Genomic DNA, 25378 nt, shown 5'->3' on the forward strand with positions numbered 1-25378 from the left:
TTATGGTAATAACTTGCATATAAGCCTTTAAAATGAGAACTTTTGATTTTTTATGTTCATGTCCTATAGACTTTAATAGAGTTTGCATGTTCGCTAGAACTTTTTCCCTGTTCGAGATGTTCTGGTGCAAACCGAACAGGGGGGTGTTTGGCCCATCACTAGTTAAGAGTGGTGAAGTTATGGATCCTGAGGTGGTGCCCATACTTTGCATTACCAAAAAAACATTTACAATTATACCAGTTTAACTATGCTAAACTGTGATCAGCAGGATTATATTTAGTATATTTAGTATATCTTATTTTTCAATTTATATTATTCAAATTTGCAAAAAAAGCATGTACAGGCAACTTACATATGAGTACCTTTTGGGCAAATCATTGCTCCTACTAAGTTAAACATTTTTCCCAGAGTACATATAACACATTAAGAAGGGACTGCTCTGATGTTAAGAGCTGTGGGTAGTAAAGGGCCATCTCAAAACATGTAAAATATTACTTAAAAGGAGATTTTACAAGTTGCCTCTGGCATTTCAAAGATTTTAAAAAGGCACTTTTGGCTGTGACCTTCCAGATTTAATAATCTATGCTTCTTCCTCTGGAACATCACAAACACAAAGACTCCCTTGTTCAGTTACATTCATCTTTATGCCTCTCTGCTTAAATGATTTCATTGAGAATACATAGTAGGTTAAGTATGAGAGGAAATATTGTCATGGCAAAAAAACTTGTCCTAACAATTTCACATGTGATGGTGATCCATTGCTGGTCTGGGAACGGAAACACCAAACAAGAAAGACATTTGTCAAATATGGTCATAAAGAGATCCCTTTTTTCCTACTACATAATTATTCTGTACTCTGAGAAGTCAGTATTAAAACACAGACAACCGAATATCCATTTACAAAAGCACATAAATGGTTTTGAAATTTGTGATTTTTATAAATAATATTTTATAAAGAAAACACATTTAAAAAGAATCTGTTCGACTACTGACAAGTAGGAACTACAAGCCCAAGAGCGTGCCACTTAAAATCGGCAATAGCACCTTCCATGTGTCTGTTCTGACAAATTCCCTTTAAAGTGACTTTGATGCTGAGGGGTAGAGATATTTACACATGCCAGCTGTAGCTTTTAGTGCCCCTGCTGCTCTGCCTCAATGCTAGGCTATTCTGATTGAAAAAAAAAAGCATTGGCACTTCCTACTAGTTTTGAATTCTACCCATGTACTTCCTCTTCCTTAAAATTCCTTTTATTCAAAACATTCCTTTTGACAGGCAGTACATCATTCTGATCTCCCAGTAACAATGTATGAGGACAGGAGGCAGTTGGAAAGCTTCAACACTAGCAGCTTGAGAAGGCCAGAATGGCTGGAACCCAAGTACCTCCATACCTGACAGCAGCCCTTTATCTTATCAAAGTGAGAAAATTACTTTACATTTGCATAATGTCATTGCCTAAACAGATAATTGGAAAGATAGGGAAAACATTTTTCTATCTTCAGGGGCATTGTTTTTCTATAAAATGGTAGTATCTATGCTTCAACTAGCCCTAGAGAAGGAAGAGATAAATGTTCATACTTTATGAACATTCATTCTTAATGACACCCGACAGATACTAGCATTATTTACTCCTGTGAGACTCGCAGTCCTCTTTACACTTTCCTATGCTTTGGAGGAAGTAGAAGAGGAGACAGGAAGGAGAGCTTTTATTGTAAGTGTTATTATGTGAAAATTTGCTGTGAAAAATGTTTTAAACCATAATACACTGCAGAGCCCTTTAGCCGTGACAATAAGGCTTAGAGTGGCCAATAAGGGTGCTGTTGGATATGACAACCCACTCATTATTACAGTGGGGGACCTGAAGCAGCCATCGTTTATATGTATTGAGGCCTGTGTGGAGAAGGGATAGAGAAAGTTGAAAAACTGCATAAGGAGAAATTAGGATCAGTTAAGAAGCTATGCTTGAATTATGATTGCCAGCGCTTTGGCAAATCGCCTCCTTTGTTGCCTTTGTCTTTATTATTAGGTGATTTTTGTCTTTAATTTTAGTTTGTGGTTCACTTTTAGCAGCTGCCCTGTCCATAGCAAACTGTCTTCTTCTGTTGCAAGGCTTCTTGATTTGTGGATGGTATTTTGGCGTTATGATTTCTTTTGAGAGTATATTGGTTTTTAGTTTATGCTGATGGCATTTTACTTCAGGGTGCCCAAAACAGAGCATATATTTGTTGCTGACCATGGGAAAGGATCACAGCTCACCAGCTCTCTGAACCGCCAACAAGGTGATGGATAAGAATGGTGATTGCAAACTGTACATAGTAGTCCATTACTCCAGGATGGAGAGATTAAATGAGCTGTGATCACTTTGTCTGCTCGGCAACAAGTGAAGGGTGTGCTGCTGCATCATTTTAAAAACAAAAAGTGCAAAAACAGTCTACGCCTAAACTACGTCACATTATATCAATCACATTACCTGTACTCCTCTATCCTATTAATAAAAGAAAAAGTAAAGTATACATTGGTTAGGCCTTTTATCCATGATTAAAACTGTCCTGTTGCTGGCCAATTTTATGCTGCGTTATCATATGCTCTGTGTCTCTAGTACATTTGGGCCTACTCTTGGTCATTATAAATGTCCTGGTGCTGGCCAATTTTACACTGCTGCATTATCTGTGGTATCGTAATTCCTAATGAGAGTTTGATAGCAATTTAGAAGGATGCTTTTGCATCAGTGAGAACAGGGACAGCCTCAGCGAACAGCAGACCAAGTTCTAACTGCGGGCCAAATACCACTTGATGAAAAAGCATGTGTCGCTGATGAAACTAACTAAAAAAAAGCCTTCTTTACTGCTATGAATCAGACTTGGGCACGACTGATAAATGTAAGTTAAGCTAATTGTAAAGAAAAAAATCAAATCCACAACCAAATGTGCACGGCCAGAGTATGCTCTCACTGTGGCTATCTGTGAAAACCGTACTGTTCCAAAACATCACATATACCTTTAAGAGATAACCCAAGCATGCATTTTAAAAGATTTGTGTATTTTCTTTTTCATTCTCAAAGCTAAATAAAAAGGACCTGCTGTATGGTATTTCAAAACTTTTTTTTTTTTTTTTTTGCATTGGCACATGTTCTCAATGGCATCGCCAAGCTTCCCATGTATTTTTAAAAATTGCTTGCCCATTAGCCCTAAAAATTATCAGATTAGATTTGCAGACTGGATTCTTTCCCAATAGGCTTCCATGAGAATTAAACCAAGAACTGACCAACATTAGGGGCTTTATTTACAAAGAATTAGCAAAACCAATCACCCAATTGCAAAACCATTTGCCAAGTGAAAGTGCATGTACATATATTTACAAAAAAAATGAATATACATTGGGTAAATTTTGTGCTGTTTGTATCTAGTTTGTTGGTTTTAAATGGAAATAATTCCAGCCTATCTCTCAGTGAGTGTGAATATGAACACCTAGTTTTAGTTGCCTTTTTTAAAATTGCTTGCCCATTAGTCCTAAAATTGACTAGAATTTGCAAACTGGACTCTTTCCCAATAGACTTCCATAGAATTTTAAACAAGATTTGACAAAAATTTGGGGCTTGATTTACAAAGAATTAGCAAAGCTATTTGCCCAATTTGCAAAACCATTCACCTAGTAAAAGTGCATGTACATTCATTTTCTTTTATATGGCAAATAAATTAATTTACATTGGGTACATTTTGTGCTGTTTGCATCAATCTTGTTGGTTTTAAATGGGAATATTCCCAGCATTACTGTCAGTGAGTGCGAATATGAACCCCTAGTTTTGGTGTCAGTGACTGCAGTAATAACCCCCAGCATTAGTGCCAGTGACTACAAAAAAACCTCCAGCACTGGTACCAGTGGCCACAATAAAAACCCCCATCATTGGTGTCAGTGATCTAGTAACCTCCAGAACTGGTGTCAGTGACCGCAGTAATAATATCCCCCAGAACTGGGGTCAGTTGCAATGCTGTTAATCCCCTCCCCCCTTAATCATATTCCTGCATTGATGGCCAGTTGCAGTTTTATTTAAAAACATACAACCATTAGTAGTAGTGGCATTGTTAATCAACACTTTCTCCCTGGTGGTCAGTGGTAGTGTTAATTAAAGGAGTTGTACAGAGGAGGTAAGTAAAACATGTTTGTTATTTTTAGGAGAAAAAATAAACCTTTAAAATCACTTTAACCGATTTCCCTCCGCATTGGTGGTCAGTGGCAGAGTTGTTAACCCCTTGCCTCGCCCCACCAAAACCACACATGGTCTATGGTTAAGCGACTCCTCACATTGGTGATCAGTGAAGGATTTGAAAAAAAATGTTTTACTCACTTAAATGAATTTACCAGACTGGCTCAGGTTAGGTAGGTGCAGTCAGAACAGAGCAGCAGATTTAGTCACAGGATCCAGCTGTGTATCCAAGCAGCCACTTTCCTACCTGCATACAGTACATGCCTGGTCACACCAATGGCACAGCATGCAATACACTACATTTTCAAGTTGTGGGTGGGAATGTGGGTTGGCAGGGGGTAAGACCAGTGGGCACAGTTGTTGCCGCTGCTGGAAATGTGGGCAGAAAGAAGACAGGACTAGTGGGCAAGGATGGTGCTGCTACTGCTAAAACTGTCAGATCATCACACTGTGATCCCAGGACAGAGCGTTACACAGAGCCCTTACAGGACAATTGACAAAAAAGTAGGACCGGCCTGGCAAATCTTTTGAAGATAAACATAAATTAAATGAAAACTTTCCGATTTTCAACTGTGTGTGTGTTCTGACCACATAGCACCAGACTCATATCTTATGGCAGTTCCAGCTAAGCACTGACCCTTAGCGATGTAATATTATAAATAAAGCATATATGTGTAAGAGGCTTAAAGACTCTTGCAAATTGTTAAACACTTATGGTATGTGGTAGTATAAGTTCCCAAATTGTGTCCATATCCGGTCTAATCTTTAAAAACAATAAGTCAGATTCACTGCCAATAACTTCTCAGTGTTTCGGTGACACTGGTTTTACCCTTTTCTCCATGGAAACTTGTAACACAAATTGAATGCATTTTGTTATATGTTTTTAAGGGAAATATTATTACATTTGGCTATGATTTTTAATTCCACTTTAAAGAGAAACATCTAGAGTAGAAAAAACAACCCAGAGGGATTTGCATAGTTTTAGGAAAGGATTGTACATTAATGGATATCTGGTAACCATATGTACCCAAATGGTAACATTTCTCAATGGTTTGCATACTTGTAGTACATAAACACAGATGTTTTCTCTGCTCAAAGAAACATTGATTAAATTAGATGAAGATGACCTTACCACACAGGAGCCCGAACCATCCAGGCATTTGTATGCATTTCCATTGCACGAACATGGTAGACATTCTCCAGAAACTGAATAGTAGAATCCTGTTTGACATCTCTGCATAAAAGGAAGATACATAAAAGGTTGGTAATACATCTTTAGGAAGTAGTATATTTATTCAATTCCAAGCAACAAACAATATTCAATCAACTGATAAGCATATTCAGGGCAAATCAAAAATTTGCTTAAAGGAGCTTGTTTGGCTGTACATCACAAAAGTGCAGATTGTTCTGCACTCCTGTGACCCATTTGTTCTGCACTCCTGTGACCCGTTTTTAGCAGACAGTGGGCTGGTCCAGGTTGGGGCAAGATCATGACAATATGATTGGGATCTGCCCATATTCTTGGACTGGCACCTGGCTCAGCCTCTCAGCAAGCTGCTGAGAGCCTGAGATGGCTGCTCCCGCCCCCTCCACAGCCCAGCGCTCCAGTGAGTTCTGAGAACAGAGTGATCAGCGGTGTTTGATCCCTTGGTTCTCAGCCTTAGAGCCAGCAGGGGATAGATGCAGAATTGGACCGATGCTGCATCCACCTAGGTAAGTATAATTAAAAAAAAAAAGGCACTTGTCTTTTAAGTCAGAATTTTTATTGATATTAAACTGTATGTAAAGCTTCATTTTTTTTTTTTGACAGAGCATGGAAGGGTTAAAAGCCTGCATCAAGTTTGTTTTTCTGGCTTTATCCCCAGTGGGAAGAGTCATTCTCCTAAATGACCCTAGTGACTGTTGTCCTTGGTACAAAAAATGACTGGAAATCCAAAACGTGTAAATAGATACCGTATATAGGGGAAATATTCCAATAAGGACACTTGCTTTGGTGACAAATGCCTAAAAGTAGATATCCTATCATTTCAGAAAAATCTTTCACTATCTAAAAAGAAAGAAAAAAAAATGAAAATAAAATAAATAAAAATAGTTTTGGTTTTACATACTATTTTAAAGTACAACAATCAGCATCCCTCGAGATGTGTCTGTATCCTCTTTCCAGTCATTCTGTATTGCATATTTTCCCTCTTGGGTTCAGCATACCTATAATATCTAGAGAACCACAGATGTAGTCCAGAATAGTAGATTCCGGTTTTACCATGCCAAGAGATTGCTGCTTATAGTTGATATTACATACGGTAGTAGGTGGCCTTGTGCACTCAAATTATATCAAAATGAAAAGAAAAGCCCTTGGCTTTAGGGTGTGAGTTGAGCCTGTCTTAAATATGCCCAGGATATGGTATCATAATTTCCTAACAGAAGTGCTCCTAGTCAAGAAATGTGTTAGTAGTCTTTCAACTAGAGGACAGTCCAGACATTTAGTTGCTAGGCCAAAAATTCAAGCTATACCTTTGTGTTCCAATTTATACGTAATTTAAGTTATACTGTCATTTTTTTGGAGTATTCTGGTTTTGCAGATGTATTTTCCTGTCTGGACATTTGCATGGATTTTCCTAAGATAATTGTGGAAACATTTTAAAAAAGCATTCCAGTCAGCAATAAATGCTGTAAGCCTATATAATATCAGGCTATCTACTCATGACATACACAGCTATTTTGATGCTTTGGCATAATGGCAACCCTGTAGCAATGCACTCATAATCAAAAAAAGAATATTTATCATCTTCACAATTTCCAGCCGTCACTTCAAGGATAAACAAGAAAGAAAGAATAGGGTCCCAATAATTTATGACACCATCAAGATTTACAACCTGTCCTCCCATGCCCTTTCTGAGACAGAATCACTTCTTCTCAAAAAGGGCCTTGGGTTTTCTCCCTCCATAGGTCCCAATGACTTTCATTTGTTCAAGGATTTGAACAAATTTATACATCTGCTCACGATCAAAAGACACTATGCCAATGACCACTTGGATAGGGGGGTCTCATCCCAGGCAGGGCTTCCACCACCTCAGGTTGAGGATGGTGTCAATGCTGATTCTATTCTTGGGGATCCTGCTTTAGAAATATTAGAGGCATTACGGTTTGGAAATAATACTTCAGAGCCCCCCACAATTCTATGAGGTCATACATACTAACTTTAGACCCAAGTCCACTTTCTATCCAGCCCAATCAAAGGGTCCTTACATAGAAACGTACTACCAGGCAGTGTATAAGGACCTTAAGAGGCTTTGTAAGACCCCCAGAGATACCTTTCGAGGCAATCTCAGCAGACAAGAAAAGCAGGCCCTGAAGGATCTGACCAACAACAAACAGATTATCATTAAGCAAGCGGACAAGGGAGGTAGTCTAGTGGTACAAAATAGGACAGACTACCTTCAGGAAGCTTGTTATCTTTTGGCCGATACCAACACATACATGAAATTGGCTGGGGATCCGCTTCTGGGTTTTCAATTAGAGCTGAAGAATTTGGTAGAGAGAGCATGGTGGTGTGGTGTGATTAATGACAAGGAAAATAGGTTTCTACTCCCTATGGAATGTAAACTACACAAATCCTTGGAGAGTCCACCCGGGAAGCCCATAGTTGCCAGTACCAATAGCTTTACCAGCGGCATATCAAAATACATTGACCATTTTCTCCAACTGCTGGTATGTCAGTTACCCTCCTACATTAGATGTTTTGGACATCTTAGGGTCATATTCATGGGAGGATGATTATATGTGGGCATCAATGGATGTTTCCTCTTTGTATACATCTATTCCTCACAATTTAGGACTAGCCGCCCTTCAACATTTTTTGATCCAATCAGGTGATTTTAATTCTGAGCAACTCATCTTCATAGTGGAGGGCAGAGAATTCTGTCTACGTCACAATTATTTTTCTTTTTTAGATCAGTTCTTTCTATAGGTTAAAGGCACTGCTATGGGGGCTAACTTTGCTCCTGTATACGTGAATCTCACTATGGGTCTTTGAGGAGAGATCGATTTGGGCCAATAATTCTTTTGCCCAGTACATTGTTTTTTACGGTCGTTATATAGATGACGTCCTTCTAATTTGGAGTGGGGGCCCTGAGACTTTTATTGCTTTTGTCACTCATTGCAATTCCAACTTTTTGATCCAATCAGGTGATTTTAATTCTGAGCAACTCATCTTCATAGTGGAGGGCAGAGAATTCTGTCTACGTCACAATTATTTTTCTTTTTTAGATCAGTTCTTTCTATAGGTTAAAGGCACTGCTATGGGGGCTAACTTTGCTCCTGTATACGTGAATCTCACTATGGGTCTTTGAGGAGAGATCGATTTGGGCCAATAATTCTTTTGCCCAGTACATTGTTTTTTACGGTCGTTATATAGATGACGTCCTTCTAATTTGGAGTGGGGACCCTGAGACTTTTATTGCTTTTGTCACTCATTGCAATTCCAACTCTTTGGGTCTCTCCTTTACCCATGTGGTAGATCCCAAGAAGATAGTGTTTTTAGATCTAGTTTTTTTCCATGATGGTCTTCACATCACCAGTAGGAACCATATCAAACCAACTAGTGGCAACTCCTATCTCCATTTTTCTAGTTTTCATCATCCAGCCTGGAAGCGGAACATTCCTAGTGGACAGTTCCATAGACTTCGGAGGAATTGTTCTAAACGAGTAGACTATTTGACCCAGGGTCCCCTCATGATGAAGCGTTTTGCAGACGAGGGTTATCCCCTATCCCTTGTAGAAGGCGCTTTTCATGAGCATATAGATCCAGCTCCTGTTGTAAGGATGGACAAGGAAGGGAACAACAATATAAACACAATCAGATTTACCACCAGTTTCAATAACCAGTATAGGGCCATAGTTCATATAATTAAAGAACATTTCAAAATTCTCCGGTTAGATCAAAAGTTGGACCCAGTTTTGCCTCCAATCCCACAGGTCACCTTTAAAAGGGCCCGGACAATCATAAACATTCTGGCTCCCAGTAAGCTCCAGATCCAAAGCAATAGGTCTTCTATGGATATCAGATCCTATTTTGACAATAGGACTGGCATCTTCCAGTGCAAGAAACGGGGGTGTTTGACTTGTCAGTTCATTCCACATGCACAAATGCCCATTGATTATAATAGGGGTAATACTTTTCCATAAGGCAATTTATTATTTGCTCAACTGAGTATGTCATTTATGTCCTGAAGTGCCCCTGTGGCTTACTTTATGTTGGACGCACTATGCGCACATTGCGTAAGCGCATAGGGGAGCACCGAAGGTTTATACAGAAGGGCTCTGACAAACACAGTGTTCCTCGTCATTTCCTCAAGACACATTATAAAAACATTGGGTGTTTAGCGGTAATGGCGATTGAAATGATACCCAAAGGTATGCTCACAGACAACGAGCATTTCTCCCTCCTTTGCAGGAGGGAGGTCTTTTGGATCTACAAGTTTGGCTCTTTGGCACGTAATGGTTTGAATGAGGACCTGGACTAATCATTTTACTGTTATATTTAGTAGTTATTATTCATGAATCATTATCACTAACTGAACTGAATTATTTATTGCACTAAGTATTATTTATTATTTATTTTTTTATTTCAGGTTTTTTCATTATTTTACTTCTTGTTATGTGTGGCTTCCTGGTCTATGAGGAAGTTATGGGGTACCCTTTCTCTTTCTAATTCTTGTTTCCACCGTTCCCATGGTGTCCTTTTTCTGCTCTGCCCACTCCCCGCCCCTCTTCTGGTTTTAAATAGCTTCTGGTTGCCGTATTGCCATGACTTGATAAAGCGCATGCGCGTGAAACATGTAGTCACAGCAACGAGAAGCTTGTGTTCCAAGCCAGTGCCTGCTCTGCTCCAGGCGTGGCTGATTGATGTTGGTGTGACACGGCTTCTGGAAGTGACGCAATGTCCGGCGGTTGTGTGTTACGGCCGACACACACGCCGGGTTTCCTTCCAGCCCCATTCCTCCTTTCCATCAGGGTTCACCCCTTGTTCCCCAAGAGGATTTGGCTATGTGGCTATCTGTATTACATCTTGTCGATTGGTACCCCCATAACGTCTTCATGTAACGCCCAGGACTTGATGACCATTTGCTGGTTCATTTTTATCTGGTAACTTCAATAAATATTTAATTGTTATCCCCCACTGACTGTTTCCTTCTCCTGGGGAGTCTAGTTATACACACCACCTCTATGCGCCATCCCTCCTTCTAGTTTTTTACAATTTCAAAATAAAGGCTTTTGATTTCGTGTTAGATTAGTACGTGGAGGCACATATTCTCATCATTCTCCCAAATGTGGTATTATAACTGCTGATTAGGGACCCAGATGCAGCCTAAATCATGGGTGGCCCTCCAGCTGTTGTAGAACTATAAATCTCATCATGTCAACGATTTGCAATACCTCATGGGACTTATAGTTCTGCAACAGCTGAAAGGCCACAGGTTGAACACCCATGGCCTAAATATACAAGCATTTAATCAACTTGTCTACAGCTGCAGAATTGTTTTGAGCTTGCTAATTCTCATCATTGCAAGATAGGTAATAGTACCTTGTTCTGTATTACTTAGAACAATGTACTTTCCCTACTGAACTATCTCTTGATCCAGGTGCCTTTGCTTCCACTTTAGTTGAGCTGTGACAGTTCTTCCACAGAAGGATACACATAGACAATAATAAAATAATATATTTAAAATAAGATAGCTGTCAAAGGATCTCTTGCGATTTGGTAATTTAATTTATTGAACAGATTTTTGGAAGCCAAAAATATAATTAAGGGAATGACAAGACATACATCTAAACTGCTAGGAACAGTAAAGTATTATTCATGTTCCTTTCTGATTTTTTCTTCTGTTGTGATTGTCATTTTTTCATTCACATGGCATCATGAAGAAGAATCAGATTGTCCTTTCTCACAAACATCTGTGTTAGTCCCACCCGAGATGTATCTTACTGTTTGAAAGTATTGAGATTTTAACAACCTAGGGACTCTTGTATCTGTTATAAAACATCTACTGCAATCAAAGACTGCTAATGTTTGAATTCTCCTCATATTGACACATGTTATAAGTTATATCTTTAAAGGGTAAGTTCACCTTTACCACAAAACTGCCTATGCAGATAAGAGGCATCTGTAGATAGAAACAAACTGTGCAGTTCTGACAAAAAATGAACTATACCCTTGCTAAACGTGTAGGCCATTTATATACCTCATGAAGCCTGACTGGAATACACCCAGGACATTGCTAAGTACTCCCAGGACATTGCTAAGTGAGGCCTAGTCAATACTGCTCACATCACAGGATTGAGCTCTCAAACGTTGAGCTCAGAGCTACTTCATCCGGGGAGATAGTGAGTATGTGAGGGGGTTTGAATCAGCGAAAGAGCTCACTCCTGTGATGGTGGAGGTGAGTAGTAATGACCTGGCCTCACTTAGCAATGTCCTGGGAGTATTCCAGTCAGGCTTAATAAGGTGTGTAAATGGCCTATGTGCAATCATGTTGGAACAGGAAGAGGTCATGCCCAAACTGTTCCCGCAAAGTTGGGAGCATGAAATAGTCCAAAATGTCTTGGTATGCTGACACCTTAAGAGTTCCCTTCACTGGAACTAAAGGGGCAAGCCCAACCCCTGAAAAACAACCCCTAACCATGATCCCCCCTCCACCAAATGATTTTGGACCAATGCACAATGCAAGGTCCATAAAGATATGAATGAGCGAGTTTGGGGTGAAGGAACTTGACTGGCCTGCACAGAGTCCTGACCTCAACCTGATAGAGTACCTTTGGGACCTTTTGGTCAAACATTCCCATAGACACATTCCAAAATATTGTGGACAGCCTTCCCAGAAGAGTTGAAGCTGTTATAGCTGCAAAGGGTGGGCCAACTCAATATTGAACCCTACAGACTAAGATTGGGGTGCCATTAAAGTTTATGTGCGTGTAAAGGCAGGCGTACCAATACTTTTGGTAATATAGTATATATATATATATATATATATACAGTGCCTTGCGAAAGTATTTGGCCCCCTTGAACTTTGCGACCTTTTGCCACATTTCAGGCTTCAAACATAAAGATATAAAACTGTAATTTTTTGTGAAGAATCAACAAGTGGGACACAATCATGAAGTGGAAGGAAATTTATTGGATATTTCAAACTTTGTTAACAAATAAAAAACTGAAAAATTGGGCGTGCAAAATTATTCAGCCCCCTTAAGTTAATACTTTGTAGCGCCACCTTTTGCTGCGATTAAAGCTGTAAGTCGCTTGGGGTATGTCTCTATCAGTTTTGCACATCAAGAGACTGAAATTTTTGCCCATTCCTCCTTGCAAAACAGCTCGAGCTCAGTGAGGTTGGATGGAGAGCGTTTGTGAACAGCAGTTTTCAGTTCTTTCCACAGATTCTCGATTGGAGTCAGGTCTGGACTTTGACTTGGCCATTCTAACAACTGGATATGTTTATTTGTGAACCATTCCATTGTAGATTTTGCTTTATGTTTTGGATCATTGTCTTGTTGGAAGACAAATCTCCGTCCCAGTCTCAGGTCTTTTGCAGACTCCATCAGGTTTTCTAACAGAATGGTCCTGTATTTGGCTCCATCCATCTACCCATCAATTTTAACCATCTTGAGTGTGTGTGTCTTTAACGGTTTTTGATCATAACAAGATGTCAGAACCCAGGGTGTCAGAGGTGGCGGAGGACTTGCAAGGTTAGGGCAATAAGTGGGGTACAAATCCTTTAAGCGGCCCTAATGGGGGTAGCACTACAGTTAAATAATATTATGTAATAAAATTACATCATTAACCTCCTGCCATCCGCGCTACAGCCTATATACGGCTGCAGCGCGGACTCGAATTTTCGGGAGGCCGTTTTTAAACGGCCTCCCAGTGACACGCCCCCCGCGCGCTCCCGCGAGCGCGCATCGGGGGGAGTCTGTGTCGGCCGTGTCCCTTGGACACAGCCGATCACAGATCGTGGTGAATGACCAATCACAGCGGCCATTCACCACGTGATCAAGCCGTCCAATGAGAGATGATCTCATATGTAAACATATGAGATCATCTCTCATCGCCGGCGCTCCTTCCTCACACAGAGCCTGCGTGTGAGGAAGGAGGGAGAGCTGCACAGCGCCGGGGACACAGAAAAAAGTAATCAGGGCACCGATCACCAGTGCCCTGATTACTAGAGGTACACCAAACACACCTTCAATGCCCACAGTGCCCACCATCAGTGCCCCCCATCAGTGCACACAATCAGTGCCCATAGTGCTGCCAGTCAGTGCCCATCCGTGTCTCCTCATCTAGGCACTGATGAGCACTGACTGGCAGCACTATGGGCACTGAGTGTGGGCACTGATGGTGCTGCCCATCAGTGCTCATCAGTGCCGCCCATCAGTGCTCATCAGTGCCACCCGCCAGTGCCCATCAGTGCCACCCATCAGTTCCCATCAGTGCCGCCCGCCAGTGCCCATCAGTGCCACCCGCCAGTGCCCATCAGTGCTGCCCGTCAGTGCCACCTCTCAGTGCCCGTCAGTGCCACCTCTCAGTGCCCAGCAGTGCCACCTTTCAGTGCCCAGCAGTGCCGCCTATCAGTGCTCATCAGTGCCGCCTATCAGTGCTCATCAGTGCGGCATATTAGTACCTCCTCATCAGTGCCACCTCATCAGTGCCCATAAGTGCCACCTCAGCAGTGCCCATAAGTGCCACCTCATCAGTGCCCATAAGTGCAGCCTATCAGTGCCCACCAGTGCCGCCTCATCAGCGCACATCAGTGAAGGAGAAAAATGTATTTATTTTCAAAATTTACTCGCAAAAAATAAGAAAAACTTTTTTTTTTCAAAATTTTCTGTCTTTTTTCTTTTTTTTGTAAAAAATAAAAAACCCAGAGATGATTAAATGCCACCAAAAGAAAGCTCTATTTGTGTGAAAAAAAATGATAAACATTTTATATGGGTACAGTGTAGCATGACCGCGCAATTGTCATTCAAAGTGTGAGAGCGCTGAAAGCTAAAAATTGGTCTGGATGGGAAGGGGGTTTAAGTGCACAGAAGGCAAGTAGTTAATTCAATACTCTACAACCTCAGAAGAACCAAACAATTTTTGCCAACATGGAAGAGGTCTTGCTATACTCCACTTTTCTTAGATCCAATATGGAGATTCACCTAATTAAATATGGTGCAGCAATACTGACAAATTATAAAATTATTGCTACCATGAACTACTTTAATTTGGCACATGTTGGTATTTCTTATGAAAGTGTCATATGGCCTTGATGAATTTGACCAATGGCTTCTAACAACATCCACACCTCCAGTAATGTCCCGGAAATGCCTTACTGAATCGCCCACATTGAGCGTTCCTTGCTAAGTGAAGATATAATCTTCAGATACACACCATTTAGGTTATTGGTACTCTTTATCCTAGGACTGCACTTAAAACATTTTCTAATACTGCGAATATTAGGAAATAATAAGCACTGCTTTCTTTGGTTATAGGTTCCTTAGCTGTGCTCCAAGTCTTGAACTATAATTGGCACTGACTGTATAAAATGTTATCTTGCTAAAATGTAGCCATTTATCAAGTTAGTAATGGCCTAGCAACAAAGACTGTGTATATGACTGTGTTATAAATGAACGGAAGGCATTTGTCCATATATAGAGAAGCAAATATTCAGCTTGCAAGTCTCACTTCTATAGTAAAGGTGGGGAATGTGCTGCTGAGAGCTTTATCTTTAGCACTGTACAGTTTATAGTTACTGAGGACATATACTTAATGCTAACATAAAGCATAATTTCAAGCCCATGAACAAAGTACTACTATGGAACACCTTACCCTCTACCAAATACTGTTTTTATTTTTAAATCTGAGTACTTAGTGTATCTTACATTTGGTTCCACAATTGATGTCATGTGACTTTTAGGGTCGTTTTAGATCCTTTACCCTATATTGAACAGGCAGATTGCCTTCATTGTACTACAGTTGCCAACAATGCCAGGCTTGAACAGTCCTGAATATGTGAACATGAAGCGGGAAGCTGTAGGGTGTGGTTGGTATAAACATAAAGCAGCTGCACTCAAGGTACAGATCAATCCTAATACACCCAATGAATAGAAAAGGATGGTTGCAAGCACCAAATACAGGATACACTACAACTAAATAATAGTAGTTGCACTACTCCCCCAAAGAGTTACCATTAGGTAACACTTCCCACCTACAAAAAAATTGCCAAACACAATCATGAGTAAGTTCAACAATTCACTGGCATACATTACAATAATAGAGTGTTTCTAGACATAAGTCCATATAGATCAGAAGCCCCAAAAAGACAAGTCATACACAGCGACATCAACCAAATCGCCATGTGTCCACCCGGTGTCCACTTCACCTTATGATACATAACCAGAAATTATTTGACTCTCAAACTGAGATGTCAGATAGCACTTTGTTTATAAAAGCCCTGTGATCACTGCAGAATAAGGATTCACTGCTTTCCTCTCCCATAATCCTCCAGCAATCACATATGTAAAGGTAAACAAAGAAAGAGCTCCATGCTTGCAATAGTGTAATAGTTTTATTGCACTATTAAAAACACTTACATAAAAAGCCATATACACCATGATTCTTCAGACTACAACACCCAGAATGGGGAGTAGTGAAAAATTTGCATGAGCAGTGACGTCATGACCTCCAACTCCGCCCTACATGTTTCGTCAGATATAATGTCATCAAGGGCACTTCCACTTGTGGTTCCAGGGCAGCAAGTGCCACATTTAAGGGGGGATATTGTATAAAAACAGATATTGTAAGAGGGAGTGTGCTCTATGACTTAAAGCAGTAGTAAACTCTGCTTGGTCACTTTTACCTATAGGCAAGCTTACCAGTAGGTACAATGAATATCTCTTAAACGTGCACCATTCTGAAGATGTGACATCATCAGTGCATGCGCACTGCGCACTGAATTGGGGGCACACTGAATGTGCCATCAATCCAGAGAGCTGTGCTGCAATTGTGATCCCCGTACGTATGTGTGTGCACGAGTGACATCATTGTGGCGCGGCCATTCAAACAATCGAAACCCACAAACCCGGAAGGAAGACCAGGTGAAGATGAAAGCCCTGTCAGCAGTGACAGCATGCCTGCTGGAGGGATCCATTTTACAGGTAGATCTATCATAATGTGCTAGTATGTAATACATACTAGCACATTATGCATATAACTTGCAGGGGGGCCGTAATTTTTTTATTTTTATTTTAAGACTTTACTACCATTTTTAAGGGTTGTATGAGAAAATTAGATTTACAAATAAAAAGATTGTAAAGGTAGCCAAATATCACAGGTTATACTCATTGTACAGTTCTCAATAATGCCAGGCTTGAACAGTTTTGATTAGGTGAATATACAGCTGGAAGCTGCAGGATGTGGTTTCAGGGTCAGATTTAGGGGGAGCTGTTGTATAAATACCTTAATGCATTCTAAACATTAAGGTAAAAAACCTTCTGCATGCAGCCCCCCCCCCCCAGTCGATCCTAATACTTACCTGAGCCCAATTTTGATCCAATGGTGTACATGAGAGTAGCAGCTCTCTCAGCTCTCTTTCTCCTCATTGGACAGGGGGGTAGCAGTGGGAGCCATTGACTCCTGATGCTGTTAATCACAGCCAGTGGGGAAAGAATGGGGTTGGGGCCGAGCCGCGCTCTATGTATAAATGGACACACAGAGCCAGCTCAGGAGTGAGCATGCACGAGTACCCTCAGAGCAAGCAGCTGGCACTAGGGGCACTCGTTGGGGGGGGGGGGGGGAGCCAGGAGCGCCTGCAGGGGAAGGAGGAGCAGGGCTGCTCTATGCAAAACCATTGCACAGAGCAGATAAGTATAACATGTTAGTGGTTAGGTGGGTAGCACTTCTATCTGGCAGCACTAGAGTGGCTTGGTTTGAATCCCAACCATGGTACTACCTGCCTGGAGTTTGCATGTTCTCCCTGTGCCTGTGTGGGTTTTCTCTGGGAAGGTTAATTGGCTCCTGTCTAAATTGGTCCTAGTATGTGTATGTATTATTGTGAGTTAAGGACCTTAGATTGTAAGCTTCTTGAGGGCAGGGACTGATGCGAATATACAAGATATATGTAAAGCGCTGTGTAAATTGACGGTGCTATATATGTACCTGAAATAAATAAAAAAAATATATTTTTTTAGAAAAGTGTCTTTGGAATCACTTTAAAGGGTTGTTTGAGGTAATTAGACTTACAAAGATTTAAAACTAGCCATATATGCATAGCTGTTCAGTTTGTGGGCAGATTCCACATACATGGTAAACAATGCGAATGGATGAACCTGCCCTGCCGCAGGCAGCTGGAAAACCCGCAACTGTCAGAATACCAAGACAGCGGCTGAATCTGACTGGATGTCACCTCTCAACTTGAAATAATTGAGGGACAGCATTTAGCAAGCATCATGTAGGCTGCCATGGCCCCAGTTACACAGACTACAAAGATCTAACATGTAGAAAATGATTAGTTAAACCACACAGGTGCTTTTTTGACCTGTATTTATCCTTTATATTGGCTTTTCAAAATAACAAATGCAGTAATATAGAGGTTTGATAAAAAGCTTAGTTTGGCAAAATACTTTAGGTCAGGGCTTTTTTTCTCAGCAAATTGGTGTGGGTACTAACCGGTCTCACTACAGATCCTACAAGGTATTGTTCCTGCTTATTAATAGTAAACAGGAAAAAATAGGAAAATCTACCACTTGGTAAAGTCCAACTGCAGAAAACTTGAAAATTCTCCTTTGCTATGCAGTTGAACCTGCATTATAGGAGTTAGCTGCTCATTTAGGTTTAGGGGGCATAGAACAGAAGAATACCTAATCCTCCACTCCTCTGTCCTACTAGACCAGTCTCCTTATCATTTTCTTTGATATGCACCAGAGGTCTAAAGTCCTGTCATCATCGAGACCATTGCAGGGACCATAGTGCTGCATTGGACATAATGATACCGAAGGACAGTCCAGGAGCTAAAAGTGCTTTCTCTCTTCTCTAAAAAAAAAAAAAAAAAAGCAGTTAACCCTTGCAGTGCAGATATGGCCCTACTGAAAGGGATGATTTTCACATTTTTTAGAATTGGGCTTTAAAGTGTTTTTAAAGGCTGAAATTTTTTTACCTTCATGCATTCTATAAAAATATTCAGTGTGCAGCTCCCCCCTCAACCCCCCCTAATACTTACCTAAGCCCTATCCCAATCCAGCGATGTGCACGAGACCCGAGGCTCTCCCAGGTCTCTCCCTTTTGATTGGCTGAGATGCAGCAGCAGGAGCCATTGGCAGGGGACGAGGCTGAGCCATGCTCTCTGTGTCTTATGATGCTGAGAGCTGGCTTGGGAGCAAGCATGCACGAGTGCCCTCATAGCAAGTGACAGAGCGCCGGTGGGGGACCCGAAAAGAGGAGGATCAGGGCTGCTCTGTGCAAAACCACTGCACAGAGCTGGTAAGTATGACATGTTTATTATTTTTTTTATTATTTATTTATTTTTTTTAATAAAATGTTTATTCTTTACAATCACTTAAAATACATGTAAAAGTTTAAAGGAAAAGTCCAATATCTGGTAAAGCTGCCATGAAGGTCCTGGACCTTGTACAGACACATTGGGGTTGATTTATAAAAAGTTTGCATAGCAATTCACTCAGTGAAAATTCATGTACACTCGTTCTACATGAATGGGGCAAAAAATGGTCTAATCAATTTAAAATGGAAAATACCATATCTGTTCTACTAGATGGAGCTAAAACTCATAGAAAATTCCATCTAGTGGCCAAATTAGGGATTTTCTGTTTTACATCAAAGAAAAACATTCAACCAGCATAGGAGATAGCCTAAATACACCCTATATAGATACAGAGTGATAACACTCTGTCCATGTCCCCCAGTTGTGCACCTACATTGTTACCCCACTACATGGGCTTCCACAGGATTCTACAATTGGCTGTTTCAACACACATTATGAAGGCATGATTCACTATTTCCACCACCAGTAAACCAACCCTGAGAAATGCCATGCAGCCATCCCTGGGCTGTGGATACGTGAAATCAGGACTGAAAAGTAAAAAGGATAAATAAAAAAGTAAAATCAAGTATTTTATTCAAAAATAATAATTGTGTATGATACATAGTATACAGAGAAAACAATGTCATTCATTTATTAAAACATTTACTGTTTGAATGCCTCATGAAACCCATCAACGGGATATTTTATGATGGCTGAGCAAATACTGAGGAATTTACAAATTTGAATCAAATGTGTCAATGAATAGACAGACCCCTTAGTGTTTACATCTACTTTAAATGTTGGCTCTTAAAATAGCACACCAGTCAAGGCAAACTAGTACTGAGACTCTAATTAATTCATTTGCCCACTCCTTCAAGATAACACTGGCAACTAAATGTGTTATCCAACCCAAGCCTCAGTGCCCCAACCCCAACAGCTTCCATTGATTGTTCAATGTACTTCACATTAGCCTGCCAATCATTACAGTAACAAATGGCAAATGTGCCAAAATACAGACACAATCCAATCATCTATTTCGTCCCTCCATGGGACATATTCAGCTGCTTAGATTGGCTGATAGTGTTGGGCCAGGGATGGATACGACAGGGGACCAGGATGTCCCCAGATAAGAAAGTGACCTAAGAAAAACTTTAAAATTAATGTTTTTTTTTAAACCATATCTATGTGTAAAAATGGCCAATTTTATTTGTTTATGAAAAAGTGAATGAACGAATATCTAGCTACCAGCTATTGAATTCTGACAGCCTAGGCGAGCTAAACGGAAGTAGGAGTGGGTACCTGTCAAAACTAGGTACCTGCTCCAAGAACAAAACTTCCCATTTTGATGGAAAAAAAATGTAAGGGTGAACTAACACTGTAACCATTCTCTCCTGGTCCCCACTGTAATTACTTCCAATGATGCTGATCTATCAGGGCCCATGCAGCCAGTCCAGCAATCCAGTGATTTGAAATCCCCATTTTTGTTCCTCTTTGTACATCTGCTGTAGGAAGAAATGCTTATAAATAGTGGGTAGCCCGTATTACTAGTCCTATACCAATAACCAAAGCAGCATGCTATGCTCCTTTGGTACTTGCACTAGAGGTAGGAATATAGGTGGGAAGAATAAGATGTCTTATGGAGAATCTCAAACTCATAAAGACTTAAAGCAGCTCAAAAGATAATCATAGATGATGCAGAAGCAAGTCAAAGAAACATAAAACAGTATCTCTCCTGCGCTCAAGTGGTATGCGGGAAGGTGAATGTTCTAGGTGTTTTTTTTAGGCACAGATAAGGTGGTATTGCTGCCCCTTCAGGACCAAGGGTATCCAAAAAACACTGTAAGACAATAACAAGAGAAGGGCACAATTTCAGCTCTGAGGAAGAGGGTTCTCCCTTGAAACGCGTAAGCCATACCAGGTTTTTGTGGACGCCATCATGCTATCCAGCAGTAGAGACATGTTCTGTAGGTGAGCGGTTCCCATTTCCTACATGCTTGAACATATCCTATGTTTGTGAGTATATTGTATGCTACCCATTTTTGATTTTAATAAACTTTTTAGTTTTAATGCACAAGGTTGGTGCGCCCTTCTCTTGTTATTGTCTTACAAAGAAACATAAAAGCAATGGCTTACTTCAGGGCCTGAGGCCTGTGTATGAATAATTTGATTCTTGCCTATTGGTCTATAGCTACTGAGGTATACGCAGTTGTTAATTGTAAACTGTACAGCCTCAGATGTATAAATTATGAAGAGGTTATAACACTAACACAGATCACCGCAGTAAACAGTTAAGCAGAACAGCTAAAGGTCGATAATTTTGAAATACGTAAACCTTTGGCTAGTACTGTATGTACACTGTAAAGAAAATAACCAGGGTCAAGAGCACATGTAAATAACAGCAATAGTTAGTTCTACCCCTTCTACTCAGATGTTGCAGAAGGTACAAATTCATACTTTCTAACAGAGCTTGAATAAAAGAGCGTGCATTTGTGTGGTATGGATGAAAATGCCAAACTGATAAAAAAAAAAAAAAAAAAACATGCCTCCCCCCCCCCCAATTGCATATCAAGCCCCTCCCAGCTCCAATCCCAGAAGCTGACTTAGTAGAAACGCGTCGGAGGGAGCCAGCCGTGCTGCTGCATGTCCCGGATCGCACTGCAGGTGACCGTGACCATATTAAGTATTCGCTGTCTACCTTTCTGGATGTTGTAAGTGTTTTTACCTTATTTCACTAATAAATCATGGGTAATGCACTATTAGTCCCTTCCTCTTTTATTGTGGTCTCCTTGTTGGCATCCCTATCCCTGGAAGCCTCCAGACCCCCCCAACCGGGAAGTTGTCGATCCATCCATCCCACTTGAGATTCCATCATATCTGGCTGATCAATTGGATTCCCTGGTACCACAGTATATGCTCCATTCTCTCTCAATTGTGGTAAGAGTCCATTCACATCACTGGGTGTCACCACGGGATTGTATTTTTGTTTAAAGTCACGTTTATGGATTGCCTTTTGGTAAGAGGTTAATTCACCTATTCCATATCACCCATCATTCATTAGTTTGTTTTCCTGCACGTATCACCTTGGGAACACTTTTCTTTGGATGAAAAAGACTTTATTTCAAATTGTTGATTCATTTGATCTTACACATATGGACATTTTGTTATTGTTCACTTGTTCTCATATTAGCGCACTTTTGTAACCTATTTCATAGGTTACATATTATTTTCCATATCAAGCCCTTCTGCCTAGTATAGATTTTGGGGGGAAACGATGTGCCAAAATTAAAGGGTCTGGTATGGTCTTGGGGGGGGAGGGGGGGGGACCTGATGCAGTTTTTTTTTAAAAATACATTTTGCATTGCTAACATTCCTCTGAGCACAAGTCGCATATCACAAGTCGGATCAGTTAAAATGCTCATCCGACTTGGATGCCACATCAATTAAATTTAATGGGCTGAAATCGGACCAAAGTAGTGCAGGAACCCTTTCAAAAGTCGGACCGACACAAGTAGGACCAGTTAAAACAGCTCTCATAGGGAACCATTGATTTTGATATGTCTTGTGCTCTCAAAGTCAGAGCGCTTGTCGGACCAGTGTAAACCGGCCCTTACTGAGGATACAGGAATGGGAGGGGGTTCTGTTCATGTGGAGTTGTTGATTTTAAGTGTTTTTGAGAACTCTGTTTTGACATTTTATTAAAGTTTCAAAAAATTAGAAGCTCACTACTTTGCCATTAGCCATTTTACACAAAATTAAGGACTAAATATTCCAGATTTTAGATCTGTTGTGGCTGCTACTTTCACTATTTAATTAAGGCCCATTACAGATGGAAAAAAAAAAAAATCAGGTGTTTCAGCCAAAACTACCTAAAAAAAGTTTTTTTTTTCAAGTTGAAATGAATTAGACTCAAATTATGCTTTAGGGTTTAAGCCAAGGTAAATGTGAAAGTTGAAAGAAATCAATTACACATCCAAAATATTTAATGCCAGAATACAGTGCCGCTGACACTGTCTGTTAAAACTGTACTTCTCCAAAACAGCACATACAGCTTAAAAAGTATAGTTCACCTTTACAAAAAACCTGCCTATGCAGGTAAGGGATGTTTGTAGATTAAAACATACTATGCAGCTCTGACTAAAGTTGAATAATACCCTTGCTATAGGTGTAGGCCATTTACAGGCCTCATGAAGCCTGACTGGAATACTCCCAGAACTTTGCTAAGTGAGGCCAAGCCCTCACTGCTTACCTTCGCCATCACAGGAGTGAGCTCTTTCTCTGATTCAAACCCTCTCACATTCTCTCTCCCCTGATGTAGTAGCTGAGCTCAGCATTTGAGAGCTCACTCCTGTGATGGTGGAGGTAAACAGTAATAACTAGGCCTTACTTAGCAACTTCCTGGGAGAACTGAGCAACGTCCTGGGAGTATTCTAGTTAGGCTTCATGAAGTATGTAAATGGCCTACACCTACAGGAAGGGCTTTATTCAACTTTATTCAGAGCTGCCCAGTTTGTTTTTTTCTACAGATGCCCCTTATCTGCATAGGCAGTTTTGTGGTAAAGGTAAATTATCCCTTCAAGAATCTCTCAGACATGTAAGTTTAAAGGTTTGGTGTTTCTGCTGTTTCCCATAAAGTGACAATAAAGTAACCCCCTACCTGCTCTACTGAATTTTTTATAAACATTTTTGGCTTTCTTAAATGTTCCCCATGAGAGTGCCCAGATCCGCCTGCCCTTTTTTGACAATAGCTTGCCTAATAGACTTCAAAATAGCCAGAATTTAGATTTCAATGGGATTTGATGCTTGTTCAGGTTCTTCAGGTTTCAAGCAGGATTCTATGAACCTCCCCACAAACTGAACCCAGGCAAATGCATTCATCCCAACAGGAAAAAAATCTTGTTTGCATAGATTTTGTATATTATCTTGTTTGTCCTAATCATTTTATCACTAACAGGAACTCTGGTTTATAGCAATTTTGTCCACCTGGGGATTTACCAAATGGAAGTACTGTAGTCTTATGAGGTATACGGCTTTAATTAAAATGGCCTTGAGCCACCTAGTGTGATTACATACTGCTTTGTCGTGAACAACCTTTTCCTGGCCACTACTAGTGGACACTATATGGAGACAAATGACCTATTATACGCCAAGATCAATAGACATTCGGTTTCCCAAAAAACTGTTCATAACAGCAACCGTAAATACTGGAAACTGAAATTTATCATCAATAAAGATGGGGAGAAAGATGGCCACCAAGTTGGAGGAGCTTTTAAACTAGGAGACGGGGGGGGGAGGGCTCAGAAGTAGAGTCAGTTAGGAGGGAGCAAAGGACTGAAGGCAGTTGTAGGGTCAGCAGCGACAGTAGGTCCACAACGTCTATTGGTAGGTCTGTGCAGGAGAACCGCAGACCAAACAGGAATAAACATAACCAATCACGTTTAACTTCCGTAAAACTAAGAGGGGTATATGCTAATGCCAGGAGCCTAGCTAATAAAATGGATGAGTTGGAAATGTTAGTACATGAGGAGGACATAGACCTAGTGGGAATAACGGAGACTTGGTTCGACCCCTCACATGACTGGCTGGCAAATATCCAAGGGTATTCAGTGTCCCGGAAGGACAGGGTAGGAAAAAGAGGGGGAGGGGTATGTCTCTACGTCAAGAATAATGTAAGGGTGATAGAGAGGAGTGACATTACGGAAGGGATGAGTATGGAGTTAGAATCCGTGTGGGTAGAACTCCATAGGGAAGGAGAAAAGGGAAAAGTAATTGTGGGGGTTTGCTATAGGCCACCTAAACAAGGGGAGGAGGTAGAGCTGAATTTTTAGCACTTTTGGGTAAAGTGGCAAAGCTAGGATCAGTCATCATATTGGGGGACTTCAATTAACCCGACATTGACTGTGGAGAGGGGACTACACACTCACATAAGGGCCGTCAATTATTATTATTATTATTATTATTATTATACAGGATTTATATAGCGCCAACAGTTTGCGCAGCGCTTTACAATGTGAAGGAAGACAATACAGTTACAATACAGTTCAAAACAGGAGGAACTAGAGGGCCCTGCTCGTTAGAGCTTACAATCTAGAAGGGAGGGTCAAGTGAAACAAAGGCAATAACCGTGGGGGATGGGTTGATGGAGAAAAAGGAGGTACATTTGTTAGGGGTTGGTAGGATAGGCTTCTCTGAAAAGGAGGGTTTTCAGAGATCGCCTAAAAGCTAATAGAGTGGGGGATAATCGGACAGATAAGGGTAAGGAGTTCCATAGGATTGGAGAGGCTCTGGAAAAGTCCTGGAGGCGAGCATGGGAGGAGGTGATGAGTGAGCTAGAGAGCAGGAGGTTTTGAGAGGAACGAAGAGAGCGATTAGGTTGGTATTTTGAGATGAGGCTGGTGATGTAGCTGAGGGCTAGGCTGTGGATTGCTTTGTAAGATGTTGTAAGTATTTTGAATTTAATTCGTTGGGTGAGCGGAAGCCAGTGGAGGGCTTGACAGAGAGGAGCAGCGGACACTGAGCGATTGGTGAGGTGGATGAGTCTGGCGGCAGCATTCATGATGGATTGAAGGGGGGATAGCCTGTGTAAAGGTAAGCCAATGAGAAGGGAATTGC

General features: G+C 40.8%; 1 protein-coding gene across 1 annotated transcript in view; it reads right to left on the reverse strand.

The window, feature by feature from the left end:
* LAMA4 (laminin subunit alpha 4) overlaps positions 1-25378 on the reverse strand; it is a 159583-nt gene that overhangs the window by 116227 nt on the left and 17978 nt on the right. The window contains exon 2 of the mRNA XM_082250251.1: positions 5335-5436. Within this exon, the coding sequence (XP_082106377.1) occupies positions 5335-5436 (102 nt within the window). The remainder of the gene's footprint in view (positions 1-5334; positions 5437-25378) is intronic.

This window comes from Pelophylax lessonae (genome assembly GCF_965119305.1).
Source record: "Pelophylax lessonae genome assembly, chromosome: 3".
Taxonomy (NCBI): Eukaryota; Metazoa; Chordata; class Amphibia; order Anura; family Ranidae; genus Pelophylax; species Pelophylax lessonae.